Source organism: Scomber japonicus, chromosome 8 (assembly GCF_027409825.1).
Source record: "Scomber japonicus isolate fScoJap1 chromosome 8, fScoJap1.pri, whole genome shotgun sequence".
NCBI classification, from domain to species: Eukaryota; Metazoa; Chordata; class Actinopteri; order Scombriformes; family Scombridae; genus Scomber; species Scomber japonicus.
Window position 1 is genome coordinate 14,283,195 of NC_070585.1, and position 12,979 is coordinate 14,296,173.

At 41.6% G+C, this 12,979-nt stretch overlaps 1 protein-coding gene across 4 annotated transcripts in view; it reads left to right on the forward strand.

The window, feature by feature from the left end:
• The first annotated feature begins 9 nt into the window (after positions 1–9).
• gabrb2a (gamma-aminobutyric acid type A receptor subunit beta2a) overlaps positions 10–12,979 on the forward strand; it is a 29,041-nt gene continuing 16,071 nt past the window's right edge. For all 4 annotated transcript variants that reach the window (XM_053324358.1, XM_053324356.1, XM_053324357.1 and 1 more), the window contains exons 1-4: positions 10–83; positions 203–303; positions 729–796; positions 10,794–11,014. In XM_053324358.1, coding sequence (XP_053180333.1) covers positions 10–83; positions 203–303; positions 729–796; positions 10,794–11,014 — 464 coding nt within the window. The remainder of the gene's footprint in view (positions 84–202; positions 304–728; positions 797–10,793; positions 11,015–12,979) is intronic.

Here is a 12,979-nt window from a genome sequence, read left to right on the forward strand (position 1 = left end):
ACTGTTGCGATGGGGAGGATCAGGAAAAATCACTTTGGGATTTTGACTTTTTCCTTACTCGTGACTTTTGTCTGGGCTCAAAGGTAACCGTTTTGCATGTCTGTGTCCCTTGCCTTGCATGCCATGTAGCCGTGTTGAAGCGCGCCTGCCGTGTGATATTAATAAGCTTATTTCTGCATTACACCACCTTTTTTCTCCCCAGCGTCAAGGATATGAAAGATCCAAGCAATATGCCTCTGGTAAAAGAGACAGTGGACAGACTGATGAAAGGATACGACATTCGGTTGAGGCCAGATTTTGGAGGTAACCAGCAAATTGAAAACGGAATGTCATGTTTTCACACCCTCGTGACGCGCAATACATGTTTAATGAATCGCAAAATCTGCTTTAATTTACATAATCATCCCTTCACAGCCAAATAGGCCTCTCCAATTAGGCTCTGAGAAATGAAATGCATATCTCGTTTGATGAGGATTTATGACAGGCTTTTTAACTTGATTGATCCCGCTCACGTGCAATGTTTGATTATCCCAATAAAAAAGACGAAATCACGAGCATTTGCGCTCATCTGCGTGTCAAACATGAACATGCTCAGGCTGATGGTGCTCATGTCTCCTGTAGGTGGAGGGGAGCAGAGAGGAACCTGTGCGCGCGTCACGAATTTGTTAAATTTATATGAAGAGAGAATTATTTAGATCTCTTGTGTTAATGCATTCTTTTCTCTGCAGGTGCGCCGGTGGCGGTGGGAATGAATATAGACATAGCCAGCATAGACATGGTGTCTGAAGTCAATATGGTAGGTGCATCTTCATAATTATTACCCCGCTTTAACGTGGCCAATTGTGCCTGGTACGGCTGGAATTCCTCTGTAGTGGGCTACTTATCACGGGTCAGTGTGTGTGTGTGTGTGTGTGTGTGTGTTGTGCTGGGCTAACCCGAACAGGTTGTGAGACATCTTGTGAATATACTCGGGTAGGGAAAAAATGGAAAAAATTGGGAGGCTTCCTTTCCCAAACACATCATCGCCATCCTCCTCTCAGTCCCGCATTTGCAGCTCTGGTGTGTTGCTGCATTTGAATTCAAAACACACACTCACTGGCGCACTCGGACGCACAGCCCTGGCTGCGCGAGCCGAGAGCTGCGTTTGTGCGTGCGTACGTGCGTGTGTGTGTGCGCGCGCGCTTGTGACTGCTTCACGTTGTCATGCCTCGGTGGTGTAATTTTGTTGACACGCACCCCCCCTCTCCTTCCTCCTCTCTCCTCTCCGTGCAGTTAAATGAATAAAAACACCTTCTTCTCTCCCAAATTGGCACCATTTGGTATTGGTATATGGCCTTTTTTTTTTTTTTTTTTTTTTTTTGAGGTTTCTAATTCGGCGACCAATCACATCATCACCGTTTACGTAAATGATCTTCGCCCTACTTGTAAGATGACGTAAGCAATTTGTTAATAATAAATGTCTGGTCACACAGCAGCATTGGAACAATATAAAAAAAACAGCTTGGATGTTAAAAGCGAGCTCTGGTGCACAAGATGAACGTGGAGAGGACAGGGGGAAAAGTTCAGCAGCCCATGCAAGAGCACCACCTATTGATCCGTGTGACAGACAGACCGCAACCCACATGAAACTGACGGCAATTTTAACTACTTGAGTGGTGCATTTGCTGTAGCTTCACTGCATTAAAGACACTCTGCTTCTAGTGTAGATGTATTGGTTATCAGAAAAGCGTTTCCTTTTTTGCTCTTGGGATTTTTGAAGCATTCAAAAAATATATATATCTAAGGAAAATCTTTGCAGAGAATTGAGTGTGAGGAAAAGATCATTTACAAAGCAGCCTCTCCGTGGACTATAATAATAGATATGTTATATAATGGCATGAAAAACGAGTTTACAACTTGGAATGGAAGATGACATGTCTTCTATTATTAATTAAGCCAGTTTTTAAAAAGTAAATGTCTCCATAATGTGTTATATTTTGCCTAATGGGTTTTTGATTCATCAGCCTGTCAAAACTGGATGTCTGCTGGTCATTGTTAAACTGCACAGATGAGTATTTGGCAGATAAACACAGTAGCTTATGAGAGTTTGGTTTGCACGAGTAAAAAAGGCAGTGAATGGTCAGAGCGTCTCCTTTGATGAAAATGATTTATTTTGGTGGAGGATGCAGCCAGAACGGAAGTGCCTTGGGGGTCCGGGGAGATTTTGAAATAGAAACCCCTCACTCGCTTTCACGTCTCTCTCTCTCTCTCTCTCTCTCTCTCTCTCTCTCTCTCTCTCTCTCTCTCTCTCTCTCTCCCTCCTCCATCCTTCCCTCCCACCACTTTGACTGGATCCCTGGCTGTGACTCTGGGCTCAGCAGCCATGTAATCCACCTCTGCCTTGCTCCAAAGGGTTATCTTACTTAAGAACTAGGCATCTATGCAAGCATTCATCTGGAAAAAAAACACTGCTTTATACATCCATGTGTGTGTTTGTGTGTGTGTGTGTGTGTGTGTGCGTGCGTAACAAAACACAAAACTGTGCACAAACTGTGAATGGCGGCTGACGTCATGCAACTCCCTGTAGCTATGAGAGAGCATTCATCTCACTCTTTTCTCGGAAAAGCTACCCCCGCCAGATCTGCACACCCTCTGACATGATGGACTAATTTTGATGAAAAGTTTAAAAAAAATTCACAACCTCCAAGATCTCGGTGGACTTGCGTTCCATACATTGTCGCTACCTTTTGAAAAATCCTCCATGTGACTTACATAACCGGTTGGAATCTCCTCCTCTTCCTTCTTCCTTCATGTCCAGCTCTCTTTAGTACAATAGAGGATAACAGCAGCTGACAAGATTGATCTCAGAGAAATCAATAATATCACCGTGCACCATGATCACGAGGATGGAGTTGGTGACCTGTGCCCAGCGCGGGGCCGCTTTGATCATCCTCATCAGGGGCAGCCGCTTTTAAGATTAAAGTGCTGAGAGGGAAAACAACACGGAGAGGAGAGGAGAGGAGAGGAGAGGAGAGGAGAGGAGAGGATAGGATGAAACCGGTGAAGGCAGTGAAGAACAGGGTGGGAGAGAGGTGAAGGTTGCTGTTATCAGTTTCACCGTCTCCTCTAATGATGTCTACATCCTGGTGGCAGCCGAGGAAAAGTTACTGCAGGGCTCTCCATGAGATCTTGAGCCAGTGCTCCATTAAGCTCCCACCACCCCCACCCCCAACATACAGCTTTAAAATCATTTTATTTCACACAATCTTACACCGTTGCAGTTATAACTCTTCTTCCCTGATGCTATATGATGTTCAGACTGAGTGAGATATTCAAAACCAAGACTCTATTGTAGATATTTTGTGCATCGTTTTCTGCTAAATTAAGTCTGACATGTTTGGCATCTTTATAATCTTCTGGATCTCTTCATAATTTAAGACAATCTGAGTTTGCTACACAATAAGGACTGACCTACTGGTGAAAACTAGGCTCTACAATTAATGTTATGACTCTCTAATGAAAGGTTGAAACTATTTTCATCAACTAATGTACAAATTATTTTCTCAGTAAGCCTTTTTGGTTGAAAAATGCCAGCTCCAACGTGCTTAAATGTCTTGTTTTAAAAACCCAGAGATGTTCAGTTTAATCTCAGAAATGAAGACCAGTGAATTTATGACTTAAATGATTAAAGTTTCTAAGATGTTCCTAAATAACTGATAATAACAGGGCGCCACTCCAAATCAAAATCATCACACTAACTTAATCCACAGCAGATATGCTTGATCCCAAATGAAGTTTGAATTTTGCATCTGGGTACATGAACCTGAAGGAAAATTGAGGGATCTACTGTCAGAAGTGAAAGGATTTAAAATCATTGTTTGTGTGCAGGCCTGCTATCACCGTGGTGAGCGGGTTTGGGTTGTAAACAGCTGCTCGCTCCTCTAATTAAAGATAAAAATGCCTCTGGTGGAGAATGAACTCTGCATTTTGGTCGGGGCTGATTGAAGCCATTGTGGCATGTTTCTTCTTGTGTGGGGAGCGTGCTGACATGAAGGGCATGATGCCTGTTCAAGTGAAGAATGGGATTTGTAGTTTTGGAGGCAGGTTAGCATGTGTACGTGTCAGGTTTTTGTATTTTGTGCATTCTTGTGTGATCCACAGCGATGGCCCGTTGAGGCTCAAAGGTCAGCCATGTTGTCGGGCAATAAAAATCTGCAGGTCAGTCAGCACCGTGGTAGCAGCCTCGCCTGCATGACATTACAAATGTGCTATTTTGAGAGGGAAGTGTCCTCCGAGTCCGAGGTGTGACCACACATCCTTGCTGGGTGGGCTATGTTGACTCACTGGGGTTAGTGCAAAATATGGCACAGATATGATATCATGGCCGAGAGACCCCCACCACCACCCCTCCCACAGTTTATCTCTCTGTGTTCCTCTCTGTCTGTCTGTTCAGTGCTGGCATCTCGCTCCATCACTCATCTCCCTCACTTAGCAGTTGAAATTTCATTTGCATAATGCTGTTTGTTTTTGCTGAAATCACAGATCCAGGAACCAAACCCTGGTTACGGTGCATTAAAAAGTGTTCTGCACACAGCCAGTGCAGCTGATTAAATACGAGCCGAGTCTGTTGTCTCAGCAATGCATCAGTGCTGCATATTAACATCTCCTGCATGCCATCCATATGTTGAGCAGAGCTCCAATATTCACTCCAAGGCTGGTATAAGGAGGGAGGTAAATGAGTATTTTCCCTCCTCGTCTTTTCTTCATCGTGCTCGTTAATTACATGTAAAATACCTGAGGTTGGTGGTTGTTGAGAGGCACTGCCTGTACTATAATACTGTTCTCTGAATGTTAATTAGCTGGCTGTGAATTAAAAGATTTAAACAAACCAGCTGTGGTGGCTTCTGGGATGGAGGAATTAGTGGGGCGTGAGCATTCCCTTTATTATGATCATTATCCTGACAAGCGCTGGTTTCTTTACACGAGTAAGAGGATCTGACCATCAGATAACGGGAGCCGATGACCAGCGGGAACGCAGCGCAGGCCCCAGCCTTGCTGCACGTCTGTGCGAGAGATACGGCTTCTAGTGTCTGTGAATTAGCAACCATTTTGATCTTGTTTGTCCAAACTGATCCTGTTCCATTTTATTTTCAGCTTGTGGAAAATAAGCTTGTGTTATTTTTACTCAGTGTTGCCATGACAACACAGCCTTTTTTTGGTGAATCTAGGGAAGTCAAGGAAAGCAAAGAAGGCCTCGTCTTTTCTCTGGGCTTTTTCAAGGTTTTAACATTTGTAATCCAGGTGAAGGTTGATCTGTCTTTGAGGATGCCAAATTTTTTTGTTGTTGGTGGTGGTGGTGGTGGTGGTGGGGGGGGGGGGGGGGGGGGGGGTTTGTTGATATATTTGCCTTTTCAATAACTGATAATTACAGTGAATGTTAATGATTATAGTATCTGAATAGGGCTACAACTAATGATTGGTCTATAAAATGTCCAAACACAATTCATCAGAACCACCTTCAAATTACTACAGTGCAAACATTCAAAGATATTCGGTTTACACTGATGTTAAATATAGAAAAGCAACAAATTCTCACGTTAAAGAAGCTGGAACCAGCAGCATTACTGCTTGATAAATGAGTGTTAACTAACAGATTAACCAACTAATTGTTTCTATTTGTTTAATCTGAAATGTTACAGAGTCTGATATTTTTGTCACCTCTTGACTATTACTCGATCAGATATACTTAGTTTCTTTTTTTTCTTTTTTTCTTTTTTACATTTGAACATAAGAATTATTTTGTCTCTTTGTTCATCCGGTGCTGCTTTGATTTTTCCCGCTCTGTTTGCTCTGCTGAGCTTTCCCAAAAGCTTAAGACAAGAATGCAGGTTGTCCAGAACAATGTCATTAGTTATGCTGAGCGGACACACAGAGTAACAGATTAACATGGTCAGCAGCATAATTACAGCACAAGAACAACACTTAATCCTGCAGCTTTCTTACATGCATGCTGGGTTCAGTGCTTGGTGTTTATTCCGCAGAGACTCGGGTGTAGATAAAACAATGTCAGTGGCAGAACATGATTAACTGTATTTGTGAACACAAAACTTGGTAAAGAAAAGTGTTAAATACATGAAGTATGGATATTTTTATACATTACAGTTAGTTCAATATTCTAAAAATGATCTTGTGTCATAATTTTCACATCCACACACCTTCCCGAACTCTCTGATCCCCCTCTGCCAACTAGCTCTTTGCCCCATCTGCCAATCATGGGGTCAAGAGCCTTCAGCCAATCTGCCCCCCGCCTATGGAACACTCTCCCACCAGACATTCACACTTCTGACTCTGCCTCCACCTTTAAATCCTGCCTGAAAACGCACCTATTTAGAGTGGCATACTCTGTCTCTCAGTAACTATGCCATCACATTCTTGTTTATTTATTGTACTAATGCACTTTGTAGTCACATTCATATTTATTCTTTATCTTTGCACTAAATGTTACCTGATTTATATTGTTTGATGTACTGTTACTGTTATATGTTCCTTGTAAGGTGCCCTTGCTATGAAAGGCGCCTTTAAATAAATTTCATTATTATTATTATCATTATTATTATTATTATTAATTTTGCGTATAATTATAATCAATGCTACATCAGTTTTCCTTTCCTGCTAATGTATTTTAGCCAAATGAATCAATCAGATTTAAAATAATGACTTTTTTTCTTGGTTGGGTTGCCATTTGCTTTAATTACTAACACTTAGCCTTGCAGAGTCCTTTGCAACAGTGTTGTAACGCCAATTTTAAATTGGTCATAATATCCTTTCATTATGGCCGGTACGGGGGAACAAAAAAGCTGCGTGTCTAAAAACAGGGGGTAAGTTAGCCAGCTCCATTAAAAGCCTTTAATGTGTTGATGACTCACTTAATGATTCTGTCAGGCACTTTCCCCACTGAAGCTAAGTAGCTGAAAAATGACCCATTGGAAAGAGAGTCATAAAAGCGTCAGTGTTGTCACTTCCCCCAGGATGTATGTGTCCAGCAACTCATTCAGAATGCACTAACTCCCCTTTGACCCCTAATATTTATAATATAAAATCTGCACTTAACTGGACGCAGTGAGGACAACAAACGAATAAACTCAGCTTGACCAGTTGACGTGCTGTGGCGTCTCCTCCAGCTAGTAGATGGGAAAGCAAAGGGACAAGAGGCCGCAAAGTCTGCAAACGAGCTTGTTTCTGCCCAAAACGCCAAATTGTCTCCTCGTGGTCGTGTACAGTGTTCGTTGTTAGTATCAGCAGACTCTTCCCTGCTTGTACTCGCTCAGCAGCAGGACACGGCAGATGAAAGCAATATGGTGGATGTTTGTCCTGCAGCAGAGACAACTGTCATGTCAACACTTCTTTTTTTAAAAGAGGGAAACTGAAAGCTTGTTCTTCTTTTATTATAAAGGAAATGAAATGTTCTAAAAAAGGAGCATCGGAGTGACTTTATTGATGGACGTGTCTCTGTTTTCTGTTTTTTGATCTTTGGAGCGGCATTATTAAAATACTAGAAACACAAATAACTGCAACTCAAACTGTCAAGATGGTTTCATTAAAGGAGGAAAAAGTGAACACATTAACATCAGCTGTTTCTTCAAATGTACAAACAGAGCAGTGTGTATTGTGTTTAAGCTTGCTTATTGGCAGCTCCCTCCCATGTCGGTTGTGACAGCTGATGTAGTTGTAATGGAGGTCTTGTAACAACCGCAGCCTGTCAGATTTCTCAGGGAAACACAAATGTACTCCTTGTCACTCTGTCAGACTCTTAATGGGGGTTTGTTAGCCCAGATACATATCTGTAGTGAGACTGTCACCGTGCAACCATGCCTTGATGTTTTTTAAGTTAGCCGGGCCGTGTTTGATCTTCATCACGTTTATATATTCAGTGCTGTCATGCTGGGGGATTTTTTTTTCTCCTACTCTCAATGTTGGTGCTCTCCACAAGATGTCTCCCTCACTGTTGCTCACTGGGCCGTCTGTGTGATGTTAATGGAGTTTCTGAGGAGTGCCTGTGACAAGGAGACTGAAGGTCGCTTTTGGAGGCCGACACTCCGGCACGGGACGGTCTGCCTCTTAGTTATGTGGAGCGTTTTTGGATGTTGCACACTGGATTGTCTGCCTCACCTGCTTTCTCTCTTTCTCTCTTTTCTTCTCTGTTCCATCTTCTGTGAGGAGGAAGAGACTCAGCACACTAAATGTCTTGTTTATTACTCAGAAATTATTTTTAGCCTAGGAGAGAAAATGTTAAATCCAGTCAGACTGCTCAATTTACAGGATTCTGCCCTCTGTGGTGACTTAATGCAGATGTACTGTGTTAGGAAATGCTTTTTTTTTTTTTTGGTGTTTTCAATCTCATATTTAGTACCAAAGCTGCACCATATAACACAATTGCATACATTGCAGATTTGTGCTTAATATTATTGCTGCAATATCATATATTTTAAGACTTCTTTACAGAATTTCTTTATTACTTGAAGAGAAATCTGCTATAATATGAACCTGTAGAACTGTTTAAGATTTGCAGCAACATGCAACATGATTTTCCTGCCTGGTAGCAGAACAGAAGAAAACAAAATGTACTGCCTCACAACACACTAGTCTATGTGCACATTTGGTTCTGTAATTAATCAAGCCGACAGTAACTGTACAAAAAAAAAAGCGAGGTGGGAGGCAGCTGTACTTTGTGTCCCTCTCTAAGCTCAAGTGACGTCTGAGCGAAGGTAAACAGCACCATCTGTAAGGCCGTAATTGTGCTGCCGTTTTACAGCATGCACAGCCAGGAGGTAGCGTGCAGGCCCAGGTGTTCCCTGTGCATCTCCATACTCTTAAACCCCCAAATGTATATAAGTACACACACACACACACACACACACACACATGCACACACATAGAAATATGAGAGGAGCCTTTGAACACAGGCTCAAATAACTTGACAGTGGCTGAATTTAATTGAACTGCTTCTGTTTAAGGGTGCTGGTGTTGTGAATTCAGACCTATGTGATTACAAGGAAACAACTTAATGTCATTAGTAACATCTGTGCATTTCCTGCTATAACAAGTTAACAGGTCTACTGCGGAAAAAAAGAGCCTGTAACTACAAATTCTCCTGATGTTGTAACAATTATTCAGTCAGGCAATTGATGGACAATGAATTGGCAACAATTTTGATAATTGATTAATCCTTTAACTCATTTATCAAGCAAGAACCACATTTTTGCTGGTTCCACCTCGTCAAATGTGAGGATTTTCTGCTTGTATCATTGTAAATGGAATATCTTTGATGTCATTATGAATCGTTTGGGACCAAAAAAATCTGTCAATGCAATTTTGACAGATTTGATAGATGGCTGTTAATATCATATCAAAAGCTATGAATGTATAAAACCAAAATGTGTGTATGTGCACTTGAATGTTTGCAGACTGCACACACACTCCTCCTGCTCTGTTGTTACCGTATCTACCAAAATGTCAAAGGGTGTTTTCCCTCCAGTTATGTTGAAAACAGTATAGAGCAAACACAACAATCATGTCTGCTACTGCAGAGTTGATATCATTTGATTTATTTAGTCAGGGAGAGGGTTACTGTGCTTCTTCATCAATATGGCAAAGGATGGTACTAAAGAAAGGGACGTATTGCAGAGAGATGCTGCCTCAGTGTGTGATGTACACCGAGCCTACAGGCAGCAGCTAACGATCCCAAAGGTGATAGAGATATCCGATTGACAGCCTGATAATGAGACAGAGAGGGAGCGAGTATGAGAGAAAGGTTCAGTGGGAACTCTTGTAAAACAGGATGAGGATGCAACCGTCCTCGCTCGACTTTTCACTCGTGGAAACAGCTCACATATTTTTAGATGCCCTTTTTACGCAATCTTGGTTGCACACTGCATGTACTGTAATAAAAGAGGGGAGTAAAGCAGTTGCTTTGCAGTGTCATGCCAATGTGTGATGGCAAAAAAAATGGCTTGGAAGCATAGAAACACGGTCATAAGTAAAGAAGATGGTTGTTTGGTGTAAAAGCTCAAAGGCCTTGTTTCACGGGCCGTATTTTTTAATTTCTTTTTCCACTCAGCGCTGCAATACACTGTAACAGTGCCCATCCAACTGCAGTGCTGTGTTTCACTGTGGGTGAGTGGGTGTCAGTCTTTTGTTTTTTAAGAGTGAGAAGCAGAGAAAGAGAGTGAGAGGAGGTACAGTTTACTGCTACATCTCTGAGCATGTGTAAAAACAAACTGCATAGTAAAGATGCAGTTTTATCACTGAGGTTAAATTGGGGAAACTTTCTCCCACATCTCACTAGTTCTGGTTATTTATTACTTGACAGAATGAAAACCAGGAGCAGAGAAAAGGGAGGAGGCCCCAGCTGCAGAAACCTATCAGCCATTTGTAATAGGGGCAGAATTGTCTCTGTAAAGCGGAAAGTGCCTTCATTCGTTCGAGTGGAAGCAGATATTTTTAGCGTGAGACAATAGTCAGCCAGCTGAGAAAGTTCCCCTCTGGTTATGGTCTCAAAATTAAGTGAGGATAGTTGAATATTAACCCCCAACGCTCAGCCACCATGGCCTCTAGTATGGGTCGTGGCCTTTCAGACCACCAGCGACCTTTTGGCTGACCTTCTCACTATGCAGAGTCCATACAATGTGCTGTGACACATCTATGGAGGCTTGTTCAGCTGTTAGCACAGGATGACCTGCTGTTGGCGCCTTATGTGTTTCCCACTTGAGATGATTGTGAGACTGAAAGTGTTGACTTCCTTCTCTGTCCTCCAGGACTACACCTTGACGATGTACTTCCAGCAAGCATGGCGGGACAAGCGTCTATCCTACTCTGAGATCGCCTACAACCTGACTCTGGATAACAGAGTGGCTGACCAGCTGTGGGTGCCTGACACCTACTTCCTCAACGACAAGAAGTCCTTTGTCCACGGCGTCACAGTCAAGAACAGGATGATCCGTCTCCACCCAGATGGCACAGTGCTTTATGGACTCAGGTAAGCCATTTACAGCTGCCCTTCTCAGTGTGTCATGATTAGTAGATTGATCTTGATGCTTAATGAAGTAACAGGGTTGTATCTGATGCGTGGTGTCTGACTAACCCTATTAAATAGCCTCCAGTACTGAATCATTACTATCGTGGCTCTTAATGTATGTTGAAAGGGTAATTGTGGTTTATTACAGCTTTAATCTCTTATTCATGTTTTTGGTGACTGTATAGTTGTACGCAACATATAAAAACAGCTGTATCTGCGAGCTAAAAGGAAGTCCTAGACACATGAGCACAAACCAAACCTCAAACGTATCTAGAAGACTAAACTAAGGTGAAAGGTCACAGTCAAAGAGGCTGACTTCCAAATGTCACAAATTGTACTTACAGTGGTGTTCTCAACTCAAAATAAAGCAGCAGACCATTCAAGAGGTTGGAAATGTATTCAGAGATGTTTAACAAGATTGGAATGAAGACAAAGGAAGGAAAGGAAAGTTTATTTGCTACCTTTTAACAACAATCAAAACATTTTATATTAGAAATAAAAAGGCATTAAGACTGAATATTAAAACACAATGTGATATCTGTATAAAAGGACACATATCATTGATGATAACAATCGGATACAACAGAATAAGACAGATTAAACAGGAGAATAAAGATTACAGTACAGAGCCAGATATTAATGAATATGAAGAATTGTACTTAAAAGGTAGTGGTAAACTGAATATTTTGTATCCTCTGTTTAAAGTGTGTAGAATTCAGTCGCATTTAGGTAAACAGACTTGGTAGAATTTGAACAGAATAAATGCAATATAATATTCATAATATTTATAGTATATACTCACCTGAAATTTAGTTGTTGTATTTTTATTTTTATTAGAATTAGCCATTTATATATTCATAGGAGGTGGGTCCTCTTCCAGCCTGCCATGTTGCACAGCAGTGTTTCTACAGCAGCCCAGAACAGACAAACCAAACACTGGCTCCAGAGAGGGCCTTTTGTGTTTTTTCCAAGTTTCATGGCCACTGTACGTTCTCCTACATGCTCGGAAGGGGAGTTCAGTTGGTTGCTGCCACCTCATCGCTAGATGCTACAAACTGCGCCTTTAAAGAAACAATCAGGGATTTTTGTAGACAGGCTATTTTTTAAAATTTAGCTTTTTCCTCTGAAATGCTCAAGACCTTTACCTCTTCAGGATTATTAAATCTATTTGAACAATACAAATGAAATAATTTTGGTCATTCTTTGGTTGAACTGGTCACATGAAACCGGTGACTGTTCATGAGGAGATTTTTCTTGGCTAAAAGTGATCAAACCAGCGATTTGTTGGTTTGTTTACAACCTGATCACTTGTGTTTCATGACACGTGTTCCCAAATCTCAGCAGACGGAAAAAACTACAAAAACAAAACCTACAGTAAGATGTAATAAGTTGGACTTATCCTTTACCAGATGTGCATAGGAGGAGGTACATGCCTTCATGTTTTAGCCTTCCACATCCCCTGAGGATCATCAATATCAATAATTGATTGGTTATGATCAATAATGAAGCAGGGTGGTACAAACAGCCGAACTGAGTCTGATTGTGCAGGATGGTTCAGCCCGTCTACAAGACATCTCTTTGTGATGTTGGACTGTGATGCCTCTGAGGAGACTGTCATCCATAATTGATAGCTCATAATCAATAATGTAGCAGTTCAATATAAACACTGAATCTGTATTTGTACTGATGCTGCGTATTTGACTGCACAGGCTAGCACAGCCTGTCCATCACTTTGCTGCTGCCTCTTCTGATCTGTCACCTCCTCTTCATACAGTTTGCGTTTGTGTGTGTGTGTGCGCGTGTGTGTGTGTCGCTTGTGCAAATGATCTCAGATTAGTGTCTGCATCTAAAAGATGAGATTATTGTTGCTAATTCAAGATGTTGCAGCATTCACTCATTCTCTCTCTAGACTGAGATGCCCTTCTT